This window comes from Cyprinodon variegatus, unplaced genomic scaffold (assembly GCF_000732505.1).
Source record: "Cyprinodon variegatus isolate N-32 unplaced genomic scaffold, C_variegatus-1.0 Scaffold172, whole genome shotgun sequence".
Lineage (NCBI taxonomy): Eukaryota > Metazoa > Chordata > Actinopteri > Cyprinodontiformes > Cyprinodontidae > Cyprinodon > Cyprinodon variegatus.
This window is the reverse complement of record NW_015150625.1, coordinates 964,096-978,396: the sequence shown is the minus strand read 5'-3', so window position 1 is coordinate 978,396 and position 14,301 is coordinate 964,096. Positions and strand designations below refer to the sequence as shown.

General features: G+C 37.2%; 1 protein-coding gene across 1 annotated transcript in view; it reads right to left on the bottom strand.

The window, feature by feature from the left end:
- zdhhc17 (zinc finger, DHHC-type containing 17) overlaps window positions 1–14,301 on the bottom strand; it is a 31,114-nt gene that overhangs the window by 7,660 nt on the left and 9,153 nt on the right. The window contains exons 2-10 of the mRNA XM_015378448.1: window positions 8,024–8,127; window positions 7,701–7,823; window positions 6,050–6,127; window positions 5,148–5,292; window positions 3,713–3,777; window positions 3,323–3,485; window positions 2,748–2,873; window positions 1,495–1,637; window positions 1,205–1,305 (exon numbers count right to left, since the gene is read on the bottom strand). Coding sequence (XP_015233934.1) covers window positions 1,205–1,305; window positions 1,495–1,637; window positions 2,748–2,873; window positions 3,323–3,485; window positions 3,713–3,777; window positions 5,148–5,292; window positions 6,050–6,127; window positions 7,701–7,823; window positions 8,024–8,127 — 1,048 coding nt within the window. The remainder of the gene's footprint in view (window positions 1–1,204; window positions 1,306–1,494; window positions 1,638–2,747; window positions 2,874–3,322; window positions 3,486–3,712; window positions 3,778–5,147; window positions 5,293–6,049; window positions 6,128–7,700; window positions 7,824–8,023; window positions 8,128–14,301) is intronic.

The following is a 14,301-nucleotide window of genomic DNA, read 5'->3' as shown; positions in this document are numbered from 1 at the left end:
TAAACATAAGTTTGAAAAACAAACCTGAGAAAACAGCTAAGGGACTCTCAAAACCTTATTTTGAATCAGTAGGTTTTTAAAGTTAAAATTTTGGATTCCTTTTTGTTTTGTTTTTTTCTGTTTTTTTTTTTTTTTCAAATTTCTATTCACAGTACTGTGTTTTTGCTTGCAAAAATAATGGAACAAAATTCACTCCATAAATAAGAAGCCTGACAGTTATTCATTTTGAAGCTTCAGACCCTATGAAACCATCTCAAAAATAGCAAGCAAAAAAAACAAAAACAAAAAAAAACCTTAAAATCAAAGACCTGGCCAGTGAAATCTCAATTTGACTACTTAACATGTTAGTAGAATTTCAATTCTTCTTCAAACACCTAACCCAGATTACACTCTAGGTCTAAAAACAAAAAGCACTGACGCTAACGAGGACATTTTCCAATGGGCACATTTTACTTTTTGTTTTTCTAAACTGGGAATTTTGGTTTAACCACCACTTTACTTCAGAGATACAATCAAGAAGACAATGTTTAAAATGACTAAACTGCTTAAAAAAAAACAAAAAAAAAAAACAGGCAAATCTGCAGATTACCCACAAAGCAGTGGAAAGACGAAATGTGAAGAGGTGTTAAAGGCTGGTAATTAGAATCCAGGTCGTCTGCAGGTGTGTCGCAGTGAAGCAATACGATCAGTTAAACGTTTTAATAATCGTAGCAATTTTGAAAGTTCCGTGTAAAAATCCTCTAAAGGTAGTGAAACACGTAGCCAGAATCACAGCAGTAGCTAACGATAGCTAAGCTGACATCTTAAAATCCACTTTTCCAGTGAAGCTCATGTGGTTACATCCAATCAGATTCATTCCAGTCCTCATCTAGCTCTCGTTGAATGCATCAGCTCAGCTGTGTACATTTTTAAAGAACAACCAAACTAATCTCTGCAAGTAGCTACAAGCTAAAACTGAGGCTGACGAGAAGGAGCACAAACAGTTTAAAAAAACACATGTCAACATGACTAATGATCCTTTTAGCATCACTTTATCGCTATCTCTCTATTCACGGAGGAATTAACGTGTGCAAACATGTCTGCTCAGCAGCGTATAAGCAACTGTGATGAAAGGCTACAGACATCATGTTGACACAACAAGTTATCTGCACTTTTTCTGCTTGATAAGCTCAGCTTAAATGCTGCTGCATTTAGAAAAGGATATCGTTCCAAAACCAGTAGAACCAGGTGCAGTACATCCAAAACTTGGTTGCAAGGTAGATTCCCAGAGGCAGAGCGCTGTGCATGGAGTGGTCGAAAAAAGCCCTTTAGAGGAAAAGAAAAAAAAGGTCATTTGTGTAGCTCTGAAGCTATTTGAGTTCATGACACTACGCTCTCTATGTACTTAAAAAGAACCTGTCTGAAAAATAATCTGATTTCTGTGCACAAAATAAAGATGATGAAACTGCCAACTGCATAAGAAGCACGGTCAAAAGTTGTTTAGTTGGGACGTACTTGGAGAGGAACTGCACAGCGATCCAGACGCCAGCGTACATGATGCCCTTGATGAGCCAAGAGTCCACGTCCAGGTCGGCGATGAAACCCACCAGCCAGATGACGACGAAAGGCGTCCCCAGCATCACTTTCTGCCTGAACTCCTTCATAGTCAATACAGACGGGAAAAAAAGGAAGCAGAGAATTAAAAAACAAATATGCACATGGATTAAAGTATTTTCTGCGGGGAGAATATTTTTTTCCCACAATTGGATAAAATTCATTTTAATTTAAGCATGCACTAAATATTTAAAACTAAAAAGCTCTGCAAGGACCAACCAAGACAATCTGGTTTTATTTTGAAGGGAATTAAAGCAATTTATGGTGCAGGTCAAAGGTTATTAACGTCTACATTTACTGCTCTTTAGAACAGGGGTTCCCAATGAGGTTTTTCTTTTAAAATAATTTTAATGTAATGAGGGATATGGAAAACATAAAATTAAACATAGAACAAATATCTAGTTAAATAAAGACAATATTAACCATACTATTAAAATGCAAAATGTGCAATTAAACAGAGATGGGTAGAGTATCCCAAATTGTATTGAAATAAGAATAGTATTATTATTACAATGTGTTTTTACTCAAGTAAAAGTAAAGAGCAGCTGTTTAAGAAATGAGGAAATGAATGAGGAGTATTTGGTGAAAAAGCTGCTCAAGTAATATTTTAAAAATGCTCTGCAATAAAATAATTACAAATATATCTAAAATGATGAACCCCATAATATTTAAAAGAAATGCATTTAATATTTTAAATGTATAAATAAATATAGAGTGAACTAATTCTATGTATTTTAGGGGGTTTAGTTTGGGAACCCCTGATCTAAAGCAGGATATCTGATATCCAGAGGAAGCAATCTAAAATGACTCATCCTATCTTCAAAGCAGATTTACCTTCAGGAGCTAATATCCCAATAGGTGAGCGGGAAGACCAAACAGTTTCAGCAGAATTAAGAAGAATAACAGTGGAAACCGTGAATCAGAGGGCATGTTTTGGCTGGTTCAGCCACTCTTTGGGTAAGTTTACGGTTGGCATCAAATATAGGCATGTTTTAACTCCTTTATAGGCCTCTAAGGGGTCAAACAAAGAAAACAGGAAGGAACTCTCCCAGCTGCCTGGTTCTGGCTGAAATCCCTGAACAGCCTCATTTTTAACAACTTCCTGCTTCTCTAACCCAAACTTCCTGTGAACCAGCTACATTAGCTGTTTGTACCTTGTCCATCTTCAGTCTTTTCAGATAGGACGGGCTGTCGTAACCTTTGGCCTGCCGCGCTTCCTGTAAGTGATTGATCATCCACACATTCTTCCTCTGCTTGGCCAGGTCCAGAGGTGTTTCACCCTAAAGATGGAAGAGAGAACAGTCAAGAAAAATCAACCTAATAGTTAATCCCAATAAAAAGCTGTTTTTGTATAAAATATTTAGTCACCTACATAAGGGGAGACATTTCAGGGATTTATTTATTTGTATTTTAGGTGAAGGTTGAGGTGCTGGTTTCAACCCCATTTTTTTCCTTCCACTAAACTTTCCTTTAAAAATGTCTGGATCTCAGCTTCTTGTGTTTTTGCAGATAGTAACACCATTCTGCTTGTTTCTTTAAATAATTAATCTTTAATGATATTCTTACTTCCTGAACAACTAAATTTCAGATTTTTTTTTTTCATTAGCTGTAAGAAATAATTCAAAACACAGAATGAACCCATGAATCTTGGACTTCACTAATAAAATAAACTGACATCTTGATCATAATATCTGCATTTTGTCTGTTTGAGCACGGCGGGAAGCCTCACCTTGATGTTCTGGGCGTCGACGTTAGCGTTGGCGTCCAGCAGCAGGCTGATGACGGTGGTGTTACCTGCCAGGACGGCCCAGTGCAGCGCCGTGTTTTTGTGATACTTGTCGCCCAGATTGACAGAGACGTTAAAAGTCAGCAGCAGCCGGGTGGGGTCCACGCTGCGGCAGGAGAGAATCAAACATTTAGAGTGATTGTTAGCCTGATGTCTTAATTAAACAAAACCACATGTGATGATTTTACGCTGTTCAGCTTTTTTATATATATAGAATAAAATAAAAAAACACAGAATCATTCATATGTTGGAACTGAGCTCTGATAAAACTGCAGTAATTTCTCTTGTGACTGTTTCTTGTGTAAAAACAGGCAAATGTCCAAACAAACACACCTGTGTGTCCTGTAGGCTGCCCACATAAGAGGAGTCATGCCGTTCTGATCCATCATATCCACATCCTGCCACAGAAAAATATAAACCATAACATCACCGAGGAATTAGCAAGGGTGTGCAGAGAGAGAAAACAGGCGCCCCCTGGTGGACGATACTAGAAAAGAATTAATCCTAAGAAAAATGATGACAGTTGTAAGAAACCAAATGTTGATTTTTTTTGTTTATTAATCTTGTAGCCCACTAATCAACTCATTCTGGTATTAACTGGTTAAAATTAATATGTAATAACTCCCAGTTAATTATTTGTGCTCTGCTTTCCGGACTGTTTTATAATGAATGTTTTTAAAAAATAAGCATCATTTCAAATGACTTTACCCCCCAAAACAGCCCAAAATAGTAGCATTATCCCTGTGCATCAGTGGGAATGCACACCAACAACAAAGCCAATAAAAAGCACTCTTGTATTTCACACTTGCATATGAAATACACACCATAACCTTAATGTCCTTGACAAGACCATTTTAAAAATTAAGAACCGAGTCATATTTAAGAGGAAAACCCTCTATAGACCACTACTTTCCCGATTATCAAATCATCAGTTCTTTTATTGTGATTTTGCTTTAACAAAAACGACCAAAATTATCTTATTTCTCTCCCTATATAAAAAAGTGTACAAAACTTTAATGTGTAAAAGTTAAATAATCTATTTTTTGAAAGAATAAATGCATTTAAATCCTGTTATCACTCGTCTGTAGCTGATCCGTCCCTGAAATGAGATCCTACCTCACCTCTAGCAGCAGTAATTACGAAAATGTACACATTTTGAGTTTTCTGTTTGACTTTTGTTATACTTTAACAGAATATAGTGCATAATCCATAGAAAGACACAACCAAACTGCAGATAAACACAGGGTAATTATAATTTCTCTGAGCATGTCTGATAAGGAATCAGTAATGGAGAAAATGTCTAACACATCTAATTCTCTCAGGAAAAAGATTTTATTATTTTTATAAGATTTAATTCAGCATTTTTTCTAATAAAAAAAAAGTAGTTTGAGTGTTGTAATTACATTATTTATAGCGACCTGGATGAATATCTGTGCAATAGAGCTTATGCTACAGATCTCTTGATTTTTTAAAAGTAAGGGAGACATGATTACAGGGCAAAAATTTCATATTTGCATTAGCATGTTAAGATCTTGTTAGCCATTAGCATTATTAGTAGCCATATTAGTGTATTTTTAAGAAAATGACAGATTTCTTAAAGGATTCTATAAAATAATCTTCGCTTTTAAGGGAATATTTTTCTTTTAAATAGTTAAAAAAAAAAAAAAAAAGTGTAAGAAGCTAATCCAGGCTTTATTAATTTCCTAGCTAGTTCAGACTCTGATCGCTAAACAGTTGGTACCAGATGGTGTCGGTTCCTTCCTCCTACCTGTCCCTTGGCGATGAGGTATGCCACGATGGAGGTGTGGCCAAACTGGGCGGCCAGGTGGACACAGCTGCAACCTTCCCCATCGATCAGAGACGGGTCTGCGCCATATTTCATGAGCTGCACCACCATGGATAGATGGCCTTGTCTGAAATAACACCCAAAAAGAAAAACTCTCACTGCTATGTTTCCAGACAGTGGTTATAAGCTCCTAAAAGGTCACTGTCAGCTGGTGATAGGAGGGGGAGGGGTGGGGGGTGAAACAGGACCCCTCTGCTGCAGACGATGAGGGGTCTGATGTTCCATCAATAATTCAGGAGATAACGCAACCCCACCACCCCTTGTGCTTGGTGTGGTGGTGATCTCATGTGACCTTCCAAATGGTCAAAAATCAGTGAGCACCAGCTGAGCACTGCTGGTTAGCTTTGATTGAATTCTGAACTCTTTTTACCTTATTTATATGTTTTATTTTCCTGTTCTACCTGTAAATAGCTTCAGTTATGACTCTGTTTTTTTATTGCCTGTGTATTTTTGTGCCCAGCTGCTGTAACGTGCGTTTCCCCACTGTGGGATCAATTAAGTATTCTGATTCATAAAATCCAAGCTAACTGCTGACCACAGAACTGGACGTACAGTTGTAAAGTACTTCCTGTTTACAGCCTCTGCTCTAAATTTTAAATCTATTAATTCCTGAATAAATGGAGCTTTGCTCTGCATCTGTAGACACGTTTTCCCTGCACCACTTAACAGGAAATGCAGAGTTACCTAACTGATTGTTTGTTTTCCCATAAAAACTAATCAGGCGCAGGATATGAATACTAGTATTTTTCTGTCCTGCTAAGTGTGAACACACAAACCTGCTGGTGAGAAGTGATTTAATGCAGGCAGCTTATCAGAGTGTTTACCTTGTGGCCCAGTGCAAAGGTGTGGAGTTGAGGTCTCCTCCCAGCTGGTCAACTATGGCCCCCTTTGATATATAGTACCTGCAAACAAACACAGTGTACTGAAGAGAAACATGACACTTTGTCTAACAGGGACTCCGTCTTATCAGGGTTCAGCCTCCATAAACCGCTGCAAACAGGAAATTACATTTATGGGAAAAATGATGAACTGAGAAGCTAAATGAAGAGGCTGCAGAGGAGCTTAAAGAAGTGAAATCTGATAGCAGCTGCTTTAAGATCAGCTTCAGACATTTCTATAAATTTTTAAATAAATCGGTGTAAAAATACCAAGAAAAAAGCATGCAGACCTACAGCACTAACAACAGCACAGACTGAAAACTACAGAAAACAAACAAAACAGGAGAAAACATAAACTAGACAGTGTCCGCATAAAGGTCTTTACAAAGAACTGAATATTATGTAATATGCAGATGATGTCATTTTTTCCAAACTCCAAGTTTGACACTGAAGTCTCAAAAATTATCAGCAATCCCATGTATCTATGAGGGGATTTTTAAAATCAGCCTTTTACTAAACTCTCCCAAAAAAAAGTCTGCATTTTATTTTCTAAAGTCCATCTACTAAGTATTTTTCTACATTTCTTGTTGAAAAAGGAGGAGTTCCAGTTTGTACATTTAATTATACTGGACTCTACTTTATCAGGGGGGGTAAAAAGTATATCCAGAATTGTTAATTTTAATATTCATGAATTAATTTATTAAGATAAATCAGGTCATCATTGGCAAAAAATGCTGATATAATGTTTCTTCGTTGTACTACTTATTTTTTCCACATTTTCTAAACTGTATTACTAACTGCTCGTTGACAAACTTGACAACCTTGAAAACGGGCTTTAAAAGCATCCGTTAGAAAACCTGTCCTTTCATCAATGCCTCACTCTCCAAAAACAAAGTATTCTTAGTTTGAAAATTTCAGAAAATTTGAAATTGCCTGCTCAATGTTACAGTTTTAGTGGATTCTCTCCATCACCTCTAGGAGTTTATTAAGCTTATATCCAGTCTTAATGGAAAGATAGCATTAGTGTTTACCAGACTGTGTAACACCTCACAGATGAACAACTACTCAACAGATTTATCTGTTAAGGGAAGAGAAATTTGGTGCTGCTATAACTCTACAACATTCAGTTTGTTGAAAAGCAAATATAAAAAATGGCTTAAAGGGAACCAGATCAGGATCACTGATGTCAGATTATCCTGTTAAGTATTGTTGATGTTCCAGTGTTTTTATTTTATTGTCCACTCTTATTTTGCTTTATTTATTCCTGTAAAGATCATTCACTGTTTAATTGATTGACAGATGTCCTCAGTGTAGTGTTTGATTGTTTGGTATTTTCTAGATTTTTTCTTATTGACTTGTCAGGGACTATGGATGTTAAGTAGCTTTCAGGCTAAATCTGGGATTTTTACAATTAAATGTTCATGTATTTGCTTTGTCCCTTTAAATAAATAAAGATAAATGTAAAAATCTACTCATTTACAGATCATATTTTTTGTGCGTACAACCTTTTTTTGGTTAACCCTTTGGCAAACTTAAGCCTCACTCTAAGCTAGTGGCAATTTGCCCTTTCTCCACTAGGCGATCCACGCTGACTTACTTGACCAAGTCTATCCTGTTGTTGATGGCGGCCCAGTGGAGGAGTGTGACGTTTTCTTTGTCCGGCTGCCGAACGTCAAAGCCGGCCTCCACCAGCTCCCTGCAGCGCTCGAAGATGCCGTACCTGCAGCACAGGGCGGAACGCCGTCAGCTTCTTAAAAGGCATCAACTTTTTTTTTAAAGGATAAATCCAAATGAATAAGAAGAAATCTGCTCAAAAATCTTCAGATTCACTATGCTTGGAGGTGAATAAAATCTCCTGATTAATTTTTTACAAATTATTGTCAGCAGTAATGAGAGAATATAACCGTGCTCAGCACTCACTGTGTGGCTTTGACGATGTCCCAGGTGCTGTAGTCGTCCACATGGTTTTTCCGGCTGACGTTCTCGCTGTAGCCATGGTTGTAATGACTCTGGGGTTTGATTTCCTAAAGGAGATCAGAGGAAATTAACTTACTTATGAATCTGCGTCGAAATGCCAAAAAGATGCATTTTAGTTTCAATGTTTCAACCATAACATCTAGTCCAAGGTCATAAAATTTATTTGAAAGCTTCAGTGGGTCTAATACGTTAAGAAGGGTTCAGCAATGATAAATTCATAAATTTAAGATAATCAATGACCGCCTCCTCCGAAACACACACACACACTGATTCCACTCCGTTATTCTGCTTAAACTAACAGTGTGTGCTTTCAGATTACAAAGCTGAAATAAATAAAAATGACTTGCCAACTTTTAGCATCTGCATTGCAAATGTGTTGAAAAGCTTTCCCTCCCTCTGACTAATGTTTTTCTCCTTATGCATACAAAAAACAAGAATTTTAATTTAAATGTTCAGCCCCATACAGCTAAGGAGAAAATTCAGTCAAGACAGATGTTTCGCCGTTTGTTTCTTGGCTCTACCTTTCTCATACCTGATCCAAAATAGTTACTTTATCCTGACTTATTTTTTTATATTTATGCTGCTATGTGTTTAGGCTGCAGGAGGACATAGGGACCCCTTTTCCTTATATCTTTATTCTCCTAATCTGCAATATTTGCTAAGTTCCACCCATAAACTTATGAGCTCCCTGTTTTTCCCATCATGGCAGCTTCATCTGGTCTGTTCCTGTTGGTTGGGACTCCATCCTGGAATTACATATCAGCTAAACTGCTGCAATCAAAACCTTAGTTTAGAGATATCGGAATTGTGCCTGTTTTTTTCTTTTTTTTTGTTAACCAACTCTAATAATAGGACAGGCCTATTAGTAGAGTTGGTTAACAGTTACCTTTTGTGTATCTACATTTATGTATGTCTGCTTCTGTCTCCTTGAACCCTAGTCAGCCTCAGCAGATGGCGCTCACACTGAGCCTGGTTCTGCTGCAGGTTTATTCTTGTTAAAAGTGATTTTTTTCTCTCCACCATTGCTGCATGCATGCTCAGTGTGATGCATTGCTAAAGAGTCAACAAAAAAAATGCATATCGTTACCTCAAGTTCATCCAGGAGGAGCATTCCCTGCAAGTCAATCACTGAATGCAATCAACTTTTTTCTTGACAGAAACTTTTAAAACAATCTGACTGTATTGTCTCTGTAAAGTGCCTTGAAATGGCATATGCTGTGAATTGAGCTATATGAATAAACTGAATTGAATAATGTTTAACATTTTTTTTTCTCACAAATTTCAGGAAAGGTGAACCTTACATAGATCCATCAAGGATATAGTGAATTATTCCCAGCCTTAAGAGATACAAGAATCTTTGAAGTTAGTTACCTGAGCAAAACCATCTCTTTTCTCACATTTTAAGTTTTTATTCTATCTGAGCCTTTAAGATAAAAAATTACAAGATATAAAAGCCTTGAAATATTTCACTCCACTTGGAATGTCCTTATGCACTTCAGTTTTAGACTGATGCAACCATAAACCTTTCCCAGGGCTGGAGCTGGTTCAGTTGGTACATTGTACTCTGAAGGGTTGTCAACAATGGAGCAGCTTAGCCAAGTATACTGCTGCTTTTCCCCAGGAGGTCCAAGTCACACATTTATGAGGAAATATGCCTATAAGGATCACACTTAACAGCCTTGCTTTCTCAGAAAGAAAGAATTTCTTGGACTCTGGTTGCAATGACTGCTTTTTCTGCAGCTATACTGCCCCTTTGTTTAGTTCCTGCCAGCTGTAGCCATGGCTGACAATCCAATTCAGTCTCCAATTAGAGTCATTTCAGGAGGCTGATTCAATGGTTAAAGAGACATTACAACACTGGGATCAGGGAGAGAGCGAGAGAACGCATCTTCTTATTAGAGGGGGAATGAGGATGCCTCTGACAAGAATCTAGTTAACGAGCAGGGGCTGGCCTTTTTCTCATCTCCATAACACAACTATTAGCAAACAATAAAGATTTAGGTTAAACTGAGACAAACCTGCTGAGCTGGATGGATGGAATAAGAGATTTTTGTAGACTTCTTTCAACAGAATGACCCAGATTCTATCAGCCGATGATAAAAGGTTGATGTGTAGCAAAAATAAAACACACTATCAAAGCTAATCTACATGAATCTAACACAGCAAAGCTGTTTAACTTAAGTCAGTGGCATTTATTTACTACAGAAAAGATAACACTGAACTCCTGGGGAGGACAATCAGCTGTTGTGTTCCATAAATACATCTCAACTGCCGGCATCAGTGACTCACTTCTTCTGTTGTTCTCTAGCTGTATGATGACTAGAACCAGCTTCCAGACTGATGTATATCAGTTTGAGTTTTTCTTCACAAATAAACAGGAGGGAATCCCAAACAATGAGCAACAACAAGAGGATGAACATTTTCTTCCAGAGGAAAGGGGATGTTTAGCCTGATGCACAAAAGAATGGGCAGCTTTCACTCTGAAGGTTAAGGCTTCACCACATGTCCAAATAACCATGGAAATGGTAGTCAGTGAGGTAAAAAATAAAAATAAATAGCAGGCTACCAGTACCTACACTTTTATCTACCAAAACAGAGTTAGTAACACTTGATTTTCTGCCTTTGGACTAACAGATGATGCATTGGTAGGAAAATTTAAAATACATTTTACTGATATGACCAAAAACAGTTATAACAATATTCATTTTATTCATACACATTACCCTAACTTAACCCAACAGCATTAAAAAAATTTACACTGCTAATATTGCTGCTTTGCTTCAGTTAAAACAGGAAAGAGATGGAAAGAACTCGACTCTCGATATCAGTTCAGCTTTATTCATGGAACTGCTGTGAGCAAAACGATTCAAGTCGGCTAACACTGAAGCTAACTGACTGAACGCGCATCTCTGACTCCAACGCCACCAACGTTGGTCTGATGAGTAAAACCAGGTTGATACTAAACCTTTATGTCCAGCGGAGGCACCAGTGCTCCCGTTTGCAGATCTATTTTCAGACGCCTGTAGAATTGCTTTTAAATAAGCCAGAGCAATTTTTTGTTCTTCTGCAAATTAAACCACAGAGATCAGATTAAACTTTCTACTCTCATCGAGTCCCAAAGCACTTTTTTCCTCCAGGCAAATTTCGTTTTGATTTTGCATAAATTAAATAAAAATGCAAAAAACAAGCAAACATTACAATCCAGACGGCTGTGTACTTTCTACACAGCAAAGACGTAATGTAATTGGTGGATGAACCTAAGGCTGAAACGATTAATCTGATTAGTCATGATTAATCGATTATTGAAATAATTGTCAACTCATTTATTAATCATTAACTGGAGTGTACAGGCTGTAAACCATGCCTTAAGTTGACAGAGCAACCCACTTAGAGCAGTAATTATACCAAGATTGTAAAAAAAATATGTACATATTTTGCTTTTAATATAAAAAAAAAAATCCTTATGTTTTTTCATTATGTTCTATCCAGAGCTCAAGTGGGAGTGGTGGTGTAGTGGTTAGGGCATTGCGCTTGGGTCCCAGACCCTTAACCCCAAACTGCTCCCAGGGCGCCGCAAAATGGCAGCCCACTGCTCCCAGAGGGGATGGGTTAAATGCAGGCTTCATTTCATTGCTTTGTACTTGTGACAGTGTATTGACAATAAAGTTGAATTCTATTCTAAGTCAAAAAGTTTTAGTTTCACCTGGTTTAATAACATAAAAAGTCTACTTTAAGGATCCTTTTGCTGTCAGATTATTAAGCGATTAATCAAAAAGGTCATTGACAGATTAATCGATTTGCAAAATAATTGTTAGTTGCAGCCCTAGATGAACCGTCACATAGAGAGAAACACCCGAAAGTCATTTTTTCCTAGTAGTTGTAGATTTTGACCAGTTGATTGGACATTTTTCCTCAGGTACAAAGAGCAGGAGGTTACTTCTGACAGTGTTGCATCCCTCTGTGACTTTGGTGACATTGCTGTAACAAACGGCAACTACGTGTTACACAAGTCTGTGTGGCAGACTGGATCAGCAGCTGTTGTCCACAGTACACAACAAGCACCAAAGGGCTGTGAGCACATCCCTGTGGCCTTTGCTAAGGAAACATCAAGAAAGCCACACAGGGATGCATGAAATGCAGTATGTGGGAAATGCACTCGCTTCATGTGTAAAATCCCTTCGTCTGTGATAGTGGGCAGGAGCTGTCAAAAGATCTATAACTGCTCATCTAATCTTTACTCTGCATCTGTGGTTCCAGCATTGTTAATAATTTATTATAGATATGGTTACGGTGTCCCATTTGTGTTTGAGCATTCTTTTTTTTCATCTTGATAAAGAATATCAAGTGAATTTGCACTACTGTAAACACTTAATTTTTAATTACATATAATATTTTTCTCAAATGTGTCTCAGTGTACATATTTTTAAATTTTTGTGTCAGTTTACAAAAGTTGGACACACTGCGGACACACTCCAGATAAATTTGATCTCGTCTGAAAGTATTTTGTGCAACCTTTTTTACATGACAAATTTTTGATGGATAGAGCTGGGATTTTTTCTCATTTTCTGTTGGTTAATTGGACTTTTTAGGATTTTATTTAGTTAAAATACGTATTTCAAACAAATTATTCAACTTTGGAATATAAGGGATGTAATGATTTCTTGCATTTTGAAATGCTACAAAAAAATGGCTCTACCGTATGTAAAAATATGCACTGGCAAATTTGTTCTATGGTAGGCCATAAAGGGTTAAAACACACACACACCAGGAAACTGGTAAGATATCACTCATGTTGTGTTTGTTTGGTCATGTCTAAATAATTATGTAGTTGTTAAATATTAATATCAGATATCGATGTTGGCTGAGATTTTCATATCAATGCATTCCTAATAGATATAAATGTACATGAAAATATTGTACACAAAGCTCTATAAAATTAATATTGACAGTTGCTTTTTGTATCTCTGCATCTTTTTATATCTCTGCTTCTGTCTCCTTGAACCCCAGTCGGCCTCTGCAGATGGCCGCTCACATTGAACCTGGTTCTGCTGGAGGTTTCTTCCTGTTAAAAGGGAGTTTTTCCTTTCCACTGTCACTACAAGCATGGAAGGTGTGAGGGATTGCCTTCGAGTCAATGAGTCGATGCAATCACCTGGTTTTCCTTAGATAGAAAAATTTGAATGAATCTGACTGTATGATCTGGTTTAATTGTCTCTGTAAAGTGCCTTGAGATGACATGTAGTGAATAAGGTAAATAGAAATAAACTGAAATGAATTAAAATTAATTACTTAACTAATTAAAATTTCATAAGTAAATGAAAGGCATCCCAACTGATCCAAACTAGAGCTGCTTTCCCACTAAACCTTTGGAAACTTTCAGAATTTGGTTCCTGCAACAATCCAGGACCTGCACAGCTTAAAAAAGTGCAGACTTGGTTTATCTGGACCCTAGACCCTTATGTTTGCAATAAGGATGTGCGTCTGTCCAAGCGTTTTTAAAAGAAGTTGGGAGGATGTGACGCAGGAGAAGCTCATTCGAGTAGAAAAAGAAGAGAAGGGAAAATGAAATTAAAAGGTCTAATGTGAAAACAAACTGGTTTGAAAATGTGTAGTGGGGCTAGATGGAAGTATTGAAGACCTACATTCAGACACTAAATTAACAAAGGAACTCCATTGGATGGACTCTTCTTCTTGATTAGCACAATACTGGAGTTAAAGTGTCACAATCTGCCGCCAAAGTCTTTTAAAAGCCCTGATTCTATCACTCATTTTAAACAAAGTCATTCATGTCCTGAGTGAGCTTCCTGACTGAGCATGGTCCGTGTACATTCAGGCAATTAAGTTTTTTTCCTTAAAAAAAACAAAAAAGGAAATTATTTGTTTTTTCAGTTCCAAATCGAAAACAGAGCTGATTTGTCTTGCACAAGCTATTGTACAAAATCCATCAACTTCAGCGGCAAAATGGATTTTGTCTTTCAAAGGTACTAAATAGCGCATCTTATCCAGATTGTACATCTGCTGCAATGAATATGCAATATGGGGCGTTTGCACACAACTCTGCACATATTCAGAGAAGAGAATGTAAATACATTACTTTAACACTGGCAAAGTGATTTATCAACAGTAGACAGATTTGCTTCTATATAATAGGGCTGAAACAATTAATCATTAATTAAAGCTACAGTGTGTAATTTTTAGCGACATCTAACGTCCAGACTGCA